Genomic DNA, 18,458 nt, shown 5'->3' with positions numbered 1-18,458 from the left:
AGACTCGGTGGTCAATGGGTTCAAGGATTCCTGTCTCTGCTGCTGCAATGCTAATATTGCAAGCCTGGACACACCCAGAGTTTTCCTGTTTAACTTGGGGCCTCATGATTGTCCAGCAAGTACCTACCAACCAAGCCATCTGCCCAGACCAAGGTTTAGAAGCTTCTCTTTTCTTAAGTATAAAATTGTCCACCGCATAGTAAGGAGTTACCAGGGTGAATTCAGGGAAGACTGAAATACTGACAAGAAAGCAAGCACTTGGGACCACCTTTGTCCTGCAGTTCTGGTCAATCAGGAAGGAAGCTAAAATGTTTGCATAATTGAAAGTCAAGTCTGGTAGTAAGGAGCTTGCCAGTGCAGAAAACTTCCTTAGTCACTTCCTGCTTAGCGTGGGATCAACAGGCTTCCAGCTAAGGACCATTAATCTGACCTCCACTTTGCATATAAGCTAAATCAGGAACCGTGATCCTGCTTCTAGGTTTGGCATGAGGTCATGCAAGTTACTTCTCTGAAAGAGAGTTAGGGTCCTAGCTAAATTAGATCATTGAATAAATCCCTTAGGCCCTTCCTAGCTGTGTAACTGAAATAGAGGCTGTCACCCCCAGCCAGTGAATAGCTGGAAACAGTTGACAGCCACAAGAGCTAGGTCTCTTAGATTTTTTTCCTAGACAGAATAATTTCTTATAAGAAAAAGACTCATAGGATGCTAACTTTACAGAGCTGGAATTTAGAAAAGCATTGAAACATAATTGCCAGGTGCCAGAGGGAGTAAACACTATAAAAACCTATTCTACAGAAAAAAAAAAATCTTAACCAATTAATTGTACAAAATGTGTAAAGGCGCAAGAGGCTCTGAGCGAACTGAGGAGAAAGAAGAGCTTGAAACTACTCTTCAAATTCTTTCTTGCAGTTATCTAATTAGGCAGTTTTAGTGTTACTACCAAGGGCTAGTTCATGCTCCTTACAGAAAGCTGGACCAGGAAGACATTTTGGTTAAGCTACAAAATAAAGCTGCCAAAGGGTTTCGAATGACAGGATTTTTTTCCCTCAGGAAATAGTTTTACTGGGATGAGGGTCTCTGTAACAAACCATTCAGTAATCAAACCTATCTACACTGTGATGCGCTATATCACTTGTTCTGAGGTAATAGCGCCTTCTAAAGGGAACTGAACACACCCGAAGGAACACTTGTATGGCATCTGAACAGCAGTGCTCTGAAAGGAGCTAATCCTCCAAGTCACTGTGCTGGTGTCTCCGCAGCATTCACAGTCACCGTCAGTCAGTGTGTGCGCACACATTCGGGATGTAGATAGCCAGAGTGTACACTCACAAGCCACTCGCCACCGACGACGTCTGGCCTCCCAGCATCTTCTGGAATCCTGACTATCTACATCTATTCCCTTCTGCCCTATTCAGAGGTCTCTACTGACATGAAAATTATAGACTAGTGTCCTTTACCTTACTTAGGAGGAGCAGCGTAATCCTTGTCAATGATTCACCACATCTTAGGGAACATGTTAAAATCCAGTCTCTGTCACTTTACTTTCCACCCATAGCCAGTCCCTTTGCTCGGAAATAACCATGCCACTTCAGCCAAAAGCTAGCAGGTGTGTGAATATGCTGACGACCATCACCCCGTGCTCTGTGGGCTTCGTGGCTATTTTGGTGTCGTTTCTAGAGAAAGCTTTTCTTTGCGGGTCCTCTGTCACCCCAACTTCTTCACTGCTTAGCCATCTAGAGGCACAGCTTTAAGCTGCTGTGACACTGGGGGCTGAGATGATGAGGAAGCTCCAGGCGACGAGCTGGGCAGTGGCATGGCTAGAAAGGGATTTACCTCTGACTTCAGTCAACACCTGGAAGCTGGCTAGGCAACTATTTCCTGAAACAAAATCAAGTAATCCGAGTTCTGCGTGTTCCCGTACCTCTTGTCACCAAGAGACTCTACCCCCCCACTGGAGGCACCCTTTGTTACTGCAGTGACAGAGTGCACATCTCGTGTGAGGTCCTGCTTGATCTGTTTTCCAGGCTCCACAGACCCCTCTCCAAGGGTTAGGTGACCTATGTCACCTAATACAGTTTGTCCTCTTACGCAACTCTGGGTTTTGAAAGTCTCGGGGTCAAAAGATGTTTGTACTTCACTCCATGCCATCAGAAACAACAAATAAGCAAAACCAAATGCTATTTTTTTTAATCTCACTTGATTTTTAATGTGATTAATAGCGTTATTAGCAAATATGCGAATAATGACAGGCAGAATAAAAACACTGCAGAGACGGTGCCTGGTCTCTGCCCTTCGGACCCCTGCTACACTATACAGAAAGGAGGTCTAGAGCATGGCATCCTCGTGATGGAGTCAGGACTAGCACTCATCAACAAGAAGCAATGACTAATGGGAAGAGCTTTAGAATGCATCTTTCAGTGTTTGAATCTACCGGAGGAAAGAAGTAAATGAAAACTTTGCTCCTTGGTGAGGAGACGGAACTAGAAATAGGCACAAGGCAACCTGCTGCTGGAAATGCATCTCTCCAACATGCAGGCCACAAACTTGGTCCCCTCGAGTTTTCAACGCCTTCACTTTCTCTTCCTCCTCCCATTCAAGGAGACAGATTTCTACATAATTCGAGAATTGCTCGAAACTTCCCTCCGTCTGTACAGGAAATGCTAGTATTTGGTGATAGAGATGCAAAAGGTTGTCATTGTCAACCGAGTTACTAGGCATAGTGATAAAGTGCACTTCAGAGAAAGGTACCTCGTGGGATAGGAAAGTGCAACGTCTGAGGTACTGTCAAAAGTGCAAAGCTGTTAAGTCTGTACACTGTACGCACACGCCAACCCCAGTACAGCAGGATCTACCCCCTAAACCACAGGAAGCAGGGGAGATGTACTCTCACCAACATCTTTGATCGTGTGCACACAGGAGCGTTTGGATCTGTCTGTGTGTATGTAGGTAGGTGTGAGTGTGCCCAAGAGTAACTGCTTGATGGCCTGTGCAGATGTCTAGGAATTAGCTTCCTAGAAGTTGGAGGTTCACCATTGATAGAATTTTGCAACCTCTACTTCGAAATGCCATTCCGTGTTAAAGAAGCACTACGCTTGCAGCAATGGTTGAGCAACTTCCACCTGCATATACTGTAAAGTAGGCACCTGGCTCTGAATTAAATGCTTAACGAGAACTACCAAGAATACGATGACTATAATGCTGCCAAGACAGATGCCTATGTAATAAGGGTAGGACTCCTCTGGCTCATACTCGCCTGGCTTGTGTGTAGTACTCTGTGTGTAAGGAGTAACTTTTGGAGTTGCTGAACTGAGGAGATCCTGGACATTCCTGAATGATCCATTGTGTGGCAGGGCGGTGATATTGAGGAGGTGGCAGAGCAGCGGGTACAGATCTGTGGAGTTCATGGCTTCTTTTGTGAAATTCTTTCTGAAGGCAGGACCGTGGGCTAAAAATATTGGATGCATTTCTGCTAATGCATTATCATAACCATGGTTGCCTACTGTGAAAGAGAAAATGCATGAAGAAGTTAGCCAACCAGATGGCATTCAAATGGAAAGATTTATCGTACGGTCATGTTCTGACCTCAAGTGCAAATTTTATCCCATTTGACTTTACAAAAACGAAATCATCTTTTCTAATTTCTGCTGCTGTCAACCCCACAAATCACCTCAAGAAATCAAATGGTTACAAATCTTTCTTATGGTCTCTACTCCCTTAGACAGCAAAGAAGGAAGGGAACATGCAGAGCTGGGTCAAGTCAAGGTGGGAAATGCAGGTGGATGGTCTGTCGAGGGTTGGTTGACGTTTAGCAAACACTTACAGGGTAGCTACAATGTCTAATCATTCTAAAGCAAGGTGGTGTTGGTCTTAACAGTAAAAGCAAACCCCATAATCCCCAATAGAAAGTGAAAGCAATACATAAACACAAGACAGTAGAGCGATCCACCCTTTAGTCACAGCTACGACCCACTATGAAAACCAGGTCAGAACGTGTAGGCATAGTGAGAACTTAAGAAGTCGGTCTTCTGGCGTGCATACCCAGCGATTCCATTCAAAAACAAAGGATTAGAGCTACTTATTAAAAACTGAATGGCTGGCTGACATAGTATCAGAGCAAAGACGTGGCAATGGTTACTGTGAAGATGGTGACCTATGAAAACTGACAGCCTTTTATTTTAGAGTAATAAAAACTGACTCATGACTCCAGTTCTCTTACGTATCCTTGCTACAAGGAAATTCACAACAGCATCCAAATGCAGAAAGTGAACATTCAAGTCCACTCTCTGAAAGTCACTGATCTGTCATTTCAAAAGTAATCTGAAGTCTTCCTGTCAATGTGATCCACCTGCAGAAGTCATTCTAAATGACATAACTCTTTTCAGTTTATTCAAGGAAGGATGACGCTGGGCTTATGAACCAATATAGCAAGTATCAGACAAGGTACTTTGCTCATCTGCTTAACTGATAATAACATTAAAAATAAACCATTATATAATATTATCCAGGACTGATTTAAGGGTGGTTGCCATCATTTCTGTGAGAAGTTGAGACCTAGATTCTAAGTCATATAAGAAGGCAGTAATAATTCTTTCATATAACATGTGCCAGAGAACCAGATTTAGGAGGAAATCTTAAATAATGGTAGTTGCTAAAATAAATGTTTGATTTAATGGGCAGTATTTAATAATGAGTACCCAAGGGAGATGGTTCTCAGACGCCACTGTGAATGAGACTCCTTGGAGCCACATAAAGGCTGAGGGCTAGGCCACGTCCTCCCAGTGTCCAATTCAGCACATGTAGACTGGGCTCAAGGATGTGCCTTTTCAGCCATTTCCAGCTGATCTACATACTGTTGTGCCAAAGGATGCCCTTAGAGAAGCCTGCCTTTGGACTCAGTAACTTGTAGAATCCTATCCATTGGCTAAATGAGCATAATGTAATCGAAACAGAATCACTGAGGTTTTTCTATCAAAAAATAAATGTGAGCAGCCCATTGAGCAATTGTAGTGCACAGAACCAAAGTCCTATGATGTCTCCCTAAATGGATGTTAACTTAAAATTGATATATATATATATATATATATATATATATATATATATATACATACATATATACATACACACACACACATCCTCAAAGATAGCAGACCTTTTCTGAGTGACTGCTTAGACCTGCAGAGTTTGTTAACGGAACAAATGAAGGCAGAAATGATTCCCATGACACAGCCTCCCCAGCTTCCTTGATGTGATCGAATAGTGATTTACAGATTATGTGTGGGCACAAATGCTCAGCAACCAGAATGTACTTATCTGCTGTTTGGAGCCACACGAACACCACAATCACACGGCCACGCAACTGCTTCGCTTTCAGTCACTGAACAGGGCAGCAGCCCAATTCTATCTAAAGCAACACTTTTCTATATTTTTCTCCCAGAGTTGGGGATCAAGCCCAGGGCCTTATTAACATATTACACGCTAGGCAAGCATGTCTGCCACCATGCTCTATCCTCAACCTTGTATGTCTCCCATGTACATATCTTAAGAAACATTTCTAGGTGAGTATTGATACGACACAGACCCTTCAACAGTAAAGGAGCAGAGAGTTAAGAAAAATCAGCAAGTAAACTGCTGTATTATCCGCAGCCTCCACGTTAGCAAGAACCGGTGCAGAATGGAAAGAAATACAATCACATACTCACACATGAAATCGTCTGACTTATTCTGCAAAATATACCACCCTTCATCGGCCACGGCCACGATTGGCTGAACTCGATCACTGTGCTTGTAGTGCCATCGCTCTGGTATTTCCTCCTTTTTGTAGACTGTTAGATTAGGATGGGCACCGGCCAGGGCATCGTAGACTTCATCGAACTTCCCTATGGAGGAAGGAAGAGAGAGGTTCCCAGAACAAGACTCGCATTCCTGCCGACGCAGGAGACTCCCAGCTGATGGAAAGGGCCGGGAGGGCGAGCACAAGGAAACAGAGGAGTCATGCGTGGTGGACTCCGCACCCTGAAGAAGAAAGAATCTAGAGGCGGAAATAGCAATGGTTACTCCTCTGTCACTAGCACGTTCTCTTACAGAATAAAGGGTCTTTAAGAGAAGCAGGAATCCCTACTTTCTGAAGACTTAAACATGCAGATAGGTGCACACACATCATCTGTCTTATAGATGCTACCAAATATCAAGGATTTGTGAAACCCGAATGAGATCACGGCTTAGACTAAACACGTGGCAGTCAGCCACTACGGATGTAGGGACAGAATCTTTGTAGAAGAGCATGGTATGTGGAGGTCACAGGTAGGGAGAGGATGTTCAGAGATGGCAAGCAGCCTGAGAAATGGAAAGGCCCCCAGTATATTGGGGGAATTGGAGAATAGCCCAGAATTTCCAATGTACCACACCTCGCCACTATCTTTAACTTTGGTTCATCAAATCCATTTGTCCTCTGTCTCTCTAGTCCCCACACCTCAACAAGAGAAAACCACAATAGCACTCCAGTTGCCTGAGGGAATCTAATGGATTGGTAAGACCTATGAGTTGCAAACTGTGTGTACTGGCACACACGCATACTTCCATGTGGCTATATAATAGACTCTGCTTAGCTCCCCTGAGAGCGCACAATTCCCACTGGTGAGGTAGCACAGTGTTTCAAAATCCATTCTCTACCTTGACACAAGTCCAACCCTCCAAGGTGCTACAGTTTCATCTGGAAAGGCAGGCCTTGCACGTTCAGCTACACATATTGCGGCTTCTGGGTGTTAAAGATTTACCTATCTTTAAAATGTAGCCAACACTGGGGGTTTTTTACAAAGAATGTAAGGTACTGTTAAAACTTGCTGACCGAAATGAAAATAAGCCCAAGATTGACAAACGCACTTTCTCTTTCTTATTCTCTATTGCTTCTCTAATAAAGGGGTCTTCATTAAGGGTCTATTGACGGTCACAGGCTTCCAAGAGATGACTGTAATTATATTCAAAGGCCATATCCATTTCTTCTGGGGGGGGGTCATAATTATTTTTATCATACTATGTGATTCTAAAATGCTTAAAACCTATAGCCCAGGTGTCAGCATTTAGGCAGGGGAAAAGAGATCTTTGCTTTCCAAGTCTAAGAACTAAATCTTAGTACACTGTTAGGACACAAGTGCACTGACTTTCTGAAGGACAGGAGCGTAAACGCTGGGCGCGTGCAGTGCTAGGCTCGGATGGGCGTGAGGTCAGACTTACCTTCTTTTGGCAGGATGGCAGCTACAGGCGAGTGGTCGATCAGGGTATAGTGGTCTCTATCCAGATAGCGGTCCAGTTCTATCACCCTCTGCTTAGAGCACTGGGTCATTCCATGATCGCTCGTGATGATTAGGTTCACATTATTCCATAACTTGGCCTTTTTCAGCATTTTTATCAGATACCCTAACTTGTAGTCGACATCTGAAATGACGGGCCCCATGAGGGGACTGTCAGGTCCCACATCGTGGCCTGTGTCATCAGGCTCTTCCCAGTAGAGAAGACCGAGGTTGATGGGGTCTCTGGCTGTAAACCATTCAATGATTTTGGCAACTCTGTCTTCAAAGGAAACAGACTCATTGTAAGGTAGGTAGTGGGTAGGGAACGTCTCATGGATCCTTACGTCTGCTCCTGGCCACATGGCTGCACCACTAGCGTGCCCTGCCTTTTGGTTGGTAATCCATATGGGTGTGGCTTCTTCCCAAAACTCAGAATCATAAATGTCCATGTGCTCCAAAGAGAAAGATTTGTTCAGAATAGGATCAAACATGCTATTTGCAATAATCCCATGATTCTCTGCAAAGAGACCAGTGACCAGAGTGTAATGGTTAGGGTAGGTCTTCGTGATAAAGACATTAGTGACCTGCTTCACATGAACACCGTATTTCATGATATAATGAAAATAAGGTGTCGGAACTTTATATAAGTAATCCCAGCGGAATCCATCAAAGGAAACCACTAGAACCTTCTGCTGTTCTGGCTGGAGAGAAAATGTAGTTGAATGAGTTAGGGCAGCCAGTGTGCAAGACAGTACGAAAAACTTTGGAATCATTTTCAAAGTCCTTGATCAGCTCAGCATAAAGTAATCTGTAGAACAAACAGAGAAGTTAATGGTAACAACTGGGATTTGTACATTTCCTTCCAAACTGAGTCACAGCCTGGAAAACTTGTGGTGCAGAACTCTACTTGACAACAGGACACCAGGGCCAAAAGCTTAAGTGCCATTTAAAAAGAAAACAAAACAACTTTTTACTTTCCATTAAACCATCAAACTATATTCCTTAAAGAAATCATTTAAATGGGCTCCACAATGACATTTAAAAAGATGATTAGCATATATGACTTTTCAGAGACACTTTCAGAATGATCTGGAATGCTTTCAAATTTTTATTACCTTTTTATTTGGTGTGTGTGTGGTGCATTTATACACACGCAGGCCATAATGTGCCTGTGGAAGTCAGAGAACAACTTCTGAAAGCCACTTCTCTCCCTCTACTATGGGAGCCCCTGGGAGTGAATTCAGGCCGTCAGGTTTATCTGCAAGCACCTGACCTGTTGAGCCATCTTACGTGCCCAACCCAGAATTCTGTCCAGAAACTTTTATATAGTTAAGGGACTCCTGACTTTATTATGAATAGGACAAATACAGAAACTTAGCAACAGAAAATATTATCGACTTATTCAATAGTGGTACGTACACACACACACACACACACACACATAAAATATACATTTTCATAGTCAACCCCTATGCTTGAATCTTCTGTCTTTTTTTTTTTTTTTTTTTTGATTTTTCGAGACAGGGTTTCTCCATAGCTTTTGGTTCCTGTCCTGGCACTAGCTCTTTCTAGACCAGGCTGGCCTTGAACTCACAGAGATCCGACTGCCTCTGCCTCTCGAGTGCTGGGATTAAAGGCGGGCGCCACCACCGCCCGGCTTAAAAGGTATTTTTATAAAGAGAAAAGTAACAAAAATATTTCTTTTTTGTTTGGTTGATTTTGTTTTTTCCAGACAGGGTTTCTTGGTGTAGCCCTGGCTGTCCTGGAACTCTCTTTATCAACCAGGCTGGCCTCAAACCCAGAGATCCACCTGCCTCTGCCTCCCAAGTGAGGGGATTAAAGGTGTGCTCCACCACTGCCCAACTAAACATGGTTTCTTGAATGAAATAAACTTTGTAACTTTCAACTATATTTAGAAAATGTAATCTATATTAATTTGTTAACCATCAAATCTTCGGGTTCTGTGCACTGCACAAACAGACTCTAAACTAGGTATAAAGGAAGCATACTTCTCCAATTCGATCCAGGTTACAATCAGTCAGCATCGAGAAACCATTTCCCAAGATTCAATTTCTTTGAGTCCCCATTTGTTTTTCTTTAACATGTGCACGTTTCTTAAAAGTCAATGCAAAGAAGAAGCATGGATAAATGATCCTGTGCAAATCTGACCAGTTCTCATCATGGCTTCATGCAAAGAAATCTCTTATATTCAGCTTTAGCATCTTCCTAATTCAAACACAGTGAAGCCATTATCATAACTCAGAAGAGGCCCGGTCTTGCCCTGCTGTATTCTAGACTGAGGTGAATGTAACCTGTGTGGCATGCTGGCTTTGCTTGCATAGGAGCTTAAGGTAAGATTTGTTTTTTGTTTCGTTTTTTGGTTTTTCAAGACAGGGTTTCTCTATGTAGTCTTGGCTGTCCTGGAACTTACTTTGTAGATTAACCAGGCTGGCCTTGAACTCCCAAGGATCTGCCTGCCTCTGCCTCCCAAGGGCTGGGATTAAAGGTGTATACCACCACTGCCAGACTAAGATTTGTTTTGTTTTTAACTGTAGTTTCACCTAAACTTGAAACTCATTTAAACACGGATCTCATGACAATGATTCCAAACATAAATTTAATATTGTATCATGAATGCCACTCTTTTTTTTTTTTCCAATTCTGGAAGCAACATTAATGAGGGCTGCAATGGGGGAGTTAATTGTATGCAGGATATTGCAAGTATTCTGACTAACCTTTGTGACCCATCCCGGTTTCGTCCCCTATTTCTTTCCCCCGGTTTTGTCTCCCATCCCACTAACACGAGGGAAACTTATTATCAACCAAATATAATTTAACGCCAAGAAAGAATCAATAGCACGGAACATCTGATTTTCATCTATTTTAGAAATTTCAGTTAATTGCAGTAAATAGAAGAAAACTCTTTTCCTGGGGCAAACTGAGCTGAGAAGACATGAAGTGCTGTCTAAAGCTCAGAAATGTTTGTCAATAAAAACCAACATAAATACGTGGGTGACATAGCGCAGGTGGGGGTGGGGATGAGAAAAATGGACAGATCTCTTTCTTTTCTATGCTGAAATGGCACAAAGCCCTGAAAACCTTTAGATCTGGATGCAAATCAAGCTGGCCTTCCCAGTCCTTCCTTGCCCCAGCTTCCTCCACCCCCACAGCCTGTGCAATCAAGAGCACCAACTAAAGGGCAGAGGGCAGGGAAGAGGAGTGGGCTTAGAGAAAGGTGTTCGAGGGGGTGGGGTGGGTGCACCGGCTCTTCACCGTCGGGGTTACTAGGCCTCCCCGCCCCCGGCCCCCTGGCCTGGTGATAGCCCCAGTGTGGGCCTCGGGGAAGGAGGCCACTTATTCCCGGGGACTCACCGGCTGTGGTCGGTCGGTTCCGGAGCGTTAGGGCCGGGGAGCTGGCCGGGAGCAAGGGACGCCAGCGGGTCCCGAATCCCCGTAGGCTCACCTGCAGGGAGTCCCAGCGAAGAGCACCTGACCCGTCGCCGCCCACCCTGTTACTGGAACGCCATTGGCTCCCTCAGGCTTGTCGTTCAACCTGGCAAAATATCCGCCCCTAGGAGTAGCTGTGCTGCCTGTCAATCAGTAGAAGCGGGGGCGGGCGCTGCCTGGGTTTGGAGGAGGGGGACCTGGTGGCCAGGCTCAGAGAAAGCCTGTCACTGGGAACTGTTCTATTAGGCCTGTTACCTCACTGATGCTAAGGGACCATAATGCCGTATCCCAGTGGTTGGTAGTCTGAAACTAATGTTTGTTACAGCCACTTTTGTTCAATCACTTGTTCTGAGTTTTCTACTCCCTTTATCATAGACTGGTGACATCATTCTGTAGGTTTTCATTGGAGGAGGGTCACCAGAATATCTAAGAATTGTCATGAGATGATGTTTATTGTTTGAGACAAGATCTCATTTTGCTCAGGCTGGCCTGGAACTCGGTTTGTAGGCCAGGATGGCCTCGGACCTAAGACCTTCTTGCCCGTCCTCCTAAATGCTGGGGTTTACAGGCGGTCATCACCATGCCTGGTTTTATGAGGCTCTGGGGATTAAACCCAGGTTTTCCTGGATGTCAGCTGAGTACTTCATCAACCGACCTATATCCCTAACCTTCATTAATTCTTTTGTTCACGAATAGCTAGTGTCAAGTACTTTGTCTGCAAACGGCTTCGGGGAATGTAGTCTGCTCTGTAGTTCAGAGTTTGTGGTTCAGACCACCCAAACAATAGCCCCCCCCCCCCCCCCCAAGCTCCAGTTAAACCAAGCCAGGCTGGGCTGGAGTAATTTACTCTGGGAGAAAAGCAGAACTGTCTGGATGGTTTGCCGGGCTCCAGATGCTGCTGTGTCCACAGTGCATTAGACCTGTCATTTCAGGAAGGCACCCACATTTCTGGTTTGTTAGCGACTCAGTTTCATCTTTTTATTTTACTGTGGCGGACTAACTTTTAAAATGTAATTAATGATAGTTTAAGGCCTGAAAGGGTGTAGTCGGGGTCCTGATTTGTCTATTTGAGTCAAATGATACAAACCATATATACGACATGCCACTCTGGGAGACTCCGTCTAGCTCCCCGGTTTCCCTATTCTAATGCAGTCTAATTAGATAGGATTCTAAGTCTGTCTGGGATAGGAAGTACTATAGCTCAACTGTCACAACGGAAGTCTCAACATGTAATCAGCTGGTAAGGGGAGGACGCAAGCATTCACAACAGCGACCTTGGTGTCTATCAGGGGCAAATACCCTCTGTTTCATGCGCTGGAGCTGTGAAGTTTGTAGTGTTGTTCTGCTGTTCTTTTAAATGAGTGGAGCAAAGGTCTTAGCCTTTGGTGTACGAAGGGACAGTGGCTACCTGCTAAGTTGGGGGGCAGCACCCCGAAGGGCATTCGGGCACTCTGCCATAGTTACTTTATAGTTTCAACCCGTGGGACGTGGGGCGGAGGCTAGGAGGGAGGTTGTGTCTGTGTGCAGCCTGACCCAAGACCGTGAAGGTGCACAAGTTGTTCCAAAGCCCTAAGCCCTGACCTTTGAAATTGTTCAAAGTTGGAAGGAGGCGGTTCAATCTCATAAGTCCTTATCTCCTCAGCCCAATAAGCCAATTCTGTGTTTGCTCAAAACAAGGAACACCCTATACTCATCACAGAGCAGGTGTGAGAATGGGCCTGTCTTCATGTGGGTCATTGGGTATCACAAGCTCTGGTCAAATGACAAGCTGCCTCGCTCTGCAAACTTTTGTGGAAGTCATGACTGCTTCCCTGGGCTGCGCTTGTAAAATTGCACAGTGTAGTTGCTAACCATAGCTCAGAACACAGACAACGACTCACAAGGGGCTCCGTGAGCTCAGGCACCACTTCTAGATTGCCATATAATCATGTCCAGTGATCAACTGGTAAGCTTGTCATCTAACTTATATTGCAGTGGGTGAAGTCTTGCTCAAATAGGGAATGATTGTCCGTTCTTACCGATGTACTTCCTGCTTCCACATCTGTGTTCTGCCAGTTGCCTGTGTTTCTGCCTTGCCACAATAGTTATTCAGCAATGAATGTCAGAATGAGCTATAAGGGTTCTTTTATTTCAGTTGAGTTTGCAGGATAACAGAGCTAGGAGTATGCATGTGTCTGACCGTAGAACAACAAAAGGCTCCACTGTTGTTTCACGGGTTTGGGGTGGGGCGGTTCCTCCACCTTTTAAGATTCCAGAGAAATCTAACCAGGTGTTGAGAGTTAGACCATTCTCTTCCTCTGGGGCTGTAAGAATATTGTGCTGAACATTGGAATAATCACTACTTTATTATTTGCTAACTGAATCACGGAAATAGTTTTTTTAAGCTAGAATTTATGCTAAGAACGAACAAATTATTTAATAATTTTTAAATCATAGAATTGGAGAGATAACTTAACAGGAGCTTGCTGCTGAGCTGCCTCCTAACACCCATGGTTGTCAGGAAGTTGTGCTGGCTGGTTTATGTCACCTTGACATAGACATTTTGAAAGAGGAAACCTCAATCAAGAAATACTCCTACCAGATTGGCCCATGGGCAAGCCTCTGAGGCATTTTCTTGATTGACATGGATATGTGAGGGCCCAGCTCTCTATGGACGGTGCCCCCATCTGGGCTGGTGGTCCTGAAAGCTTTGAGAAGACAGCTGAAGAAGTCTTGGGGAGCGAGCCAGGAACCAATAAGTGGCCTACTTACTAAAAATTGGCACTCCAACGTGGTTGACTAAATTCACGTAAAACCTTAGAGGTCTTGGAAAGGAATTCTAGACACTAAAAAACAAAATTTAGCCACATTTATTTAACCCCCAAATGGGCTTTGCTTGCTAGCTGCATGCTGTGGCTTCTTTAAGAGAGGTTTTCCTGATTCAGTGGTAGCAGAAAGAAGCCGCAGCTTTGAAATGCCGCTTTCTGGGCCATGATGCCAATGCAAACTCTGACTCTTTCTGGAGGTCTGGCTATGGAGTATTTAAATGGGGTTTGTGAACAGAGTGCTACAACTTGCTTAATGGCAACATAGCCTGGCTGTGTGCCTCAAAATGGGGCTGTGATCATGGCTCTCAGGGGCAGCAGACAGCTCTGTCATGCTGGACTGGGCAGGGCAAGCAGGCAGTGCTGTATTTTCCCTAGCAATGGCGCTGCTTACCTGCATAAGAAGGGCTTTGCATTTTAAGAAGTGCTTCTGGTCAGAAAAGGATTACAGATATGCAATAGAGACAAATACAGATAAAAAAAAGACCTCTGAATGGGTCACAGTGTACATAGGCTTGGGAGAGAGAAGAAAAGGAGTATAGAGAGTTATAAAAAGAAATAAATTGTTAAAAAATAAAATAAAACCTTTAAAGAGACAGAGCATAGACAGTTAGATTAAAAGAAGAAAAAATAATAAGCCACACAGAGTCTGGATTATGTATATTATTGTGTTTTTTTTTTGAATGTTTCGACTGTGAAGAAGCTAAGTAACCAACATATATGCTTTAAAGGTATCTTGTTTTCAAAATTTGGGTATAAGGATATGTTGGTTTGGAAAAGAGGTTCTTTTTTGTTTCCACATAGGATGAGAACCTGTGGAATCCTTCAAGACTAATGTGGTTTGATGCACCAAAATCCCCCGAAAGGTTGCTATGAATACCTCCCCCCCAAATTTCTTCAACCCAATAAAAAGTAGGAAGCAGTTTGGAGAAGAACTACGCCCATATTCCCAATATTGTTTATAAATGTTTCTTTACATTTACATTTAAAGGGGGATATGCTATAGAGATTTGCATTGGTATGGATCTTGCTCTATTGATACAAATTTAAGGTCAATCTTGTTATATGTATATTTCTGCCCTTGATTAAGGTATTGTATTTGTGTAGCTCATAAATGTAATGTATAATTAAGAAATATAGGTTAATAGATAGTCATCTATAATAGTCAAGTTTGTAGTCATGTTAGTTAGATTTTCTAGATGTACAGAGATGTATTTCAGATGGATAGGCATTCTTCAAACCTCTCAAAGAATATGGCATTTAACATATTTTAAGAATTTAGGACTTTTCATGACCGTGAGACACATCTGCTCTAGGCAGCACCAATATACATCAAGAGGAAGATGGGCATCGAAGAGGCTTTTTATGGAGTTTGTTAGCCATTTGGGCAAGAAACTGCTCTTGTCTGGACTGCTTGATGAACTGGACATGCAGGACCCACAGAGAAATAACTGCTGGACTTGCTTAGAGGTGAGATGATCCTTCAGGGTTCCTGCTTCACGAATGAGTCTGCGAGACATTATGGAAGACACAGAAAAATGTGACTGGCAAACTGCTAATATAGGCAGAACTGTCTTTGAATTTCCTGCATCATGAAAAGTCTGCTGGATACTATGAGCCTGTAGGCTGAAGATGGATGTCCCATTGGTACAGAAGAACTTTGTATGATTATCCAAGCTGTGATATGTCTCTGTCATTTCTCTAGTTTTGGAAGTTGCTTACAATGCACTTCTGTTTACTTAGGTAATATTATATCCTTCTGTAGTCTTTGATGATTGAATAATAGATAGGAAGTAGATATAAATATTGTAACTGTTATTCTTGCTTGATAACTGTTTTGTTATATGTAATATTACTATGCTAAAGTTAAAACCTTCCTTTTTTATTTAAACAGAAAAGGGGAGGTCATGTGGGATTCTCCTCTGTATCCTGTGACTACCATTAATGAATCAAGAAACTGCTTTGGACCTATAGCAGGGCAGACCTTAGTTAGGCAGGGAAAACTAAGCTGAATGCTGGGAGAAAGAAAGGCAGAGTCAGAGAGAAGCCATGGAGCCCTGCCAGAGACAGATGCTCTGAAACTTTGCTGGTAGGCTATGACCTCATGTTGATGTACAGATTAATGGAGATGGGTTAAATTAAAATGTAAGAGGTATCCAATAAGAAGCTAGAGCTAATATGCCAAACAGTGATCTAATTAATACAGTTTCTGTGTGATTATTTTGGGAGTCTGGGCAGCTGGGAAATGAACAAGCAGCTCCTTATAACAGCATTCCTCCATGACTTCTTCTCTAGTTCCTGCCTTGAGTCCCTGCCCTGACTTCCTTCAATGATGGACTGTGGTGTGGAAGTGTAAACTGAAATAAACTCTTTCCCTCCAAGCTGATTTGGTCATGCACTAGAAATCCTAAAACAGTGACTCACAATTGCCTGTAATTCCAGCTTCAGGGGCTCCGATGCCCTCTGCTGGTCCTCTTGGGTGAGCACACAAATAAAAATAAAAACAAATCTAAAAAAATTCAAAACAAATAAATAAATAAAATAAACCCAACATTAGGGTTGCATTTCAGTTCACCTGCTCCCTTCCAAAATGCAAAAACAAAACAAAACACCCCCCAGAAAACCAAAACTCTAGAATAAACTCCATTTCTTAATCCTTCATAGAACATTCTGTTACATGTGTTCCGTAAGCAGAAGTACTCACTTGGGTTCAAAGGCTCCAGGAAGTTCCTGAAACGGACCTAATAACATGGCCCCTACCCCTGCTCCCAAGTGTATGTAGGCGGTAAGGACTGGAGAGACACTTGCAGACCAGCTGAGCTGACTGAAGAAGCCCTTCAACTGTTGGTCCTCCTGCAGGTTGTGCGGTGTGTGCTAGTGTTCCAGCTTTCACTGGCTATTACCCATGATGGGGTGACCTTGATCATGCAGCTGTCTTTGGGTCAGTTCTGCTCCTGAGAGTAACTCCTTGTAAGTAACTCCAGAACATCTCATTCATAGAGCTGGACCTTGGTGGTCTCCTTGCTCGGATTCTCTCATTGGTTTCCTGTTTGGGGTGAGGAGATGGTTGTCCACACCTCCTGAGGAATCATGGCCCACAACATCATGAGACCCACATGGTGGAAGGAAACGGCCAGCCCCTGAAAGTTAACCTTTGATTTCCATACACAAACAGTGGCTAGCCCCTCTCCTCCCTACCCCATCCAGTAAATAATTACAATGTTAAAAAAATAAAAGTTCTAGGCCACCATAAAGTTCAAGAGGTACCTTGGTTAATCCCAATAGGTGGTAGATAGAGGTAACTGGTTCCTGGGCCACTCTCTCTGCAGAGGCCCTGAGAAAGGATTGATTGCTTTTGCCTGTTCCACATCTGCCCAGTCTTTGCCTCCACCATCTCATGGTGTTCTCCAGAGTCTCTCTGTGACATCACATGGCTTCCTTCTAGAATGGCAGCCATGAGAATTAAAGTCCACTGCAAGCTAGTTCCACTTCCTCTAGACTCAATGACATAGGCAAAGACCAAACGCCATATAAGGGTACAATTTGCGATTCTGGTAAATGTGAGTTTTTGACGGAACAAAAACAAGTACATTTAGCTAGCAGAGGGTTCATTTTACAGTCCAGTTGAGAGAGATTTATTTATTTATTTATTTATTTATTTAATTTATTTATTTTCGAGACAGGGTTTCTCTGTGGCTTTGGAGCCTGTCCTGGAACTAGCTCTGTAGACCAGGCTGGTCTCGAACTCACAGAGGAGAGAGATTTTTTTAAAAAATCAAAACTATAACATTTGAAACTATCTAAAATCAAGGAAACTGATGACATCTAGTGAGGGACAGCACCAGGAACCGTCACGTGCTGCTTAGGCATCCTCCTGAATATTAACCTTCATCAGGCGATGAAAGGAGACAGAGACAGAGACCCACATTGGAGCACCGGACATAAATCTCAAGGTCCAAATCAGGAGCAGAAGGAGAGAGAGCACGAGCAAGGAACTCAGGACCGCCAGGGGTGCACCCACACACTGAGACAATGGGGATGTTCTACTGGGAACTCACCAAGGCCAGCTGGCCTGGGTCTGGAAAAGCCTGGGATAAAACCGGTCTCTCTGAACATAGCGGACAATGAGGACTACTGAGAACTCAAGAACAATGGCAATGGGTTTCTAATCCTACTGCATGCACTGGCTTTGTGGGAGCCTAGGCAGTTTGGATGCCCCACTTGCTAGACCTGGATGGAGGTGGGGGTTCCTTGGACTTCCCACAGGACAGGGAACTCTGATTGCTTTTCGGGCTGAGGGGGGGGACTTAACTGGGGGAGGGGGAGGGAAATGGGAGGCGGTGGCGGGGAAGAGACAGAAATCTTTAATAAATAAATTAAATTAAATTAAATAAATAAAAAATCAAAACTATAACATTTGAAACTATCTAAAATCAAAGAAACTGATGACATCTAGTGAGGGACAGCACCAGGAACCGTCATGTGCTGCTTAGGGGAATGGTTCCTCCACTACAGAAAACAGTTTGCAAATGTCTTAGGAGGCTGAATGTGCACTTACCAGTTCTGGGTATTTACTTGAGAAAAAGGAAGACAGATGCTCACTGGAAAGCAAACAAATTTTTATAGCAATTTCATTGATAAAATCGAAAACTTGCAGCTATCTCAACTTGTAAATTAATAAATTGTGATATGTCCGTAAACAGAATACTACTCAGAAATAAGAAATAAAATCTGATGACAATATAGTTGAATATCAAAAGTACTATGGTAAACAAAAGAGGCCAGATGCAAACAGTGACATACTGCACAGTCTCATTTACATAACACTCCAGAAAAGGCAAGAAAATGGTGGGAGAAATCACAGTCCTGGTTGTTAGGATCTGGGAGCTGAGAGAGGGGTTGGCTGTATAGCCAGTGCTG

The 18,458-nt window shown here is 43.6% G+C and overlaps 1 protein-coding gene across 2 annotated transcripts; it reads right to left on the bottom strand.

The window, feature by feature from the left end:
- Positions 1-2,181: 2,181 nt before the first annotated feature.
- On the bottom strand, positions 2,182-11,017 carry Enpp5 (ectonucleotide pyrophosphatase/phosphodiesterase family member 5). Of its 2 annotated transcripts, none has more exons than XM_075980683.1 (4): positions 10,660-11,017; positions 7,232-8,095; positions 5,701-5,877; positions 2,182-3,500 (listed from the first exon to the last, which is right to left on the bottom strand). In XM_075980683.1, exons 2-4 carry the CDS (start codon positions 8,058-8,060, stop codon positions 3,088-3,090), a joined length of 1,419 nt encoding a protein of 472 aa, XP_075836798.1. In that variant the 5' UTR covers positions 8,061-8,095; positions 10,660-11,017; the 3' UTR covers positions 2,182-3,087. The 2 variants fall into 2 exon arrangements, with proteins under 2 accessions (XP_075836798.1, XP_075836799.1); XM_075980684.1 differs by having other exon boundaries at positions 10,751-10,850.
- Positions 11,018-18,458: the final 7,441 nt, after the last annotated feature.

This window comes from Microtus pennsylvanicus, chromosome 7 (assembly GCF_037038515.1).
Source record: "Microtus pennsylvanicus isolate mMicPen1 chromosome 7, mMicPen1.hap1, whole genome shotgun sequence".
Lineage (NCBI taxonomy): Eukaryota > Metazoa > Chordata > Mammalia > Rodentia > Cricetidae > Microtus > Microtus pennsylvanicus.
Note: the sequence above shows the minus strand (reverse complement) of the source record. Positions and strands in the feature narration are given on the sequence as shown.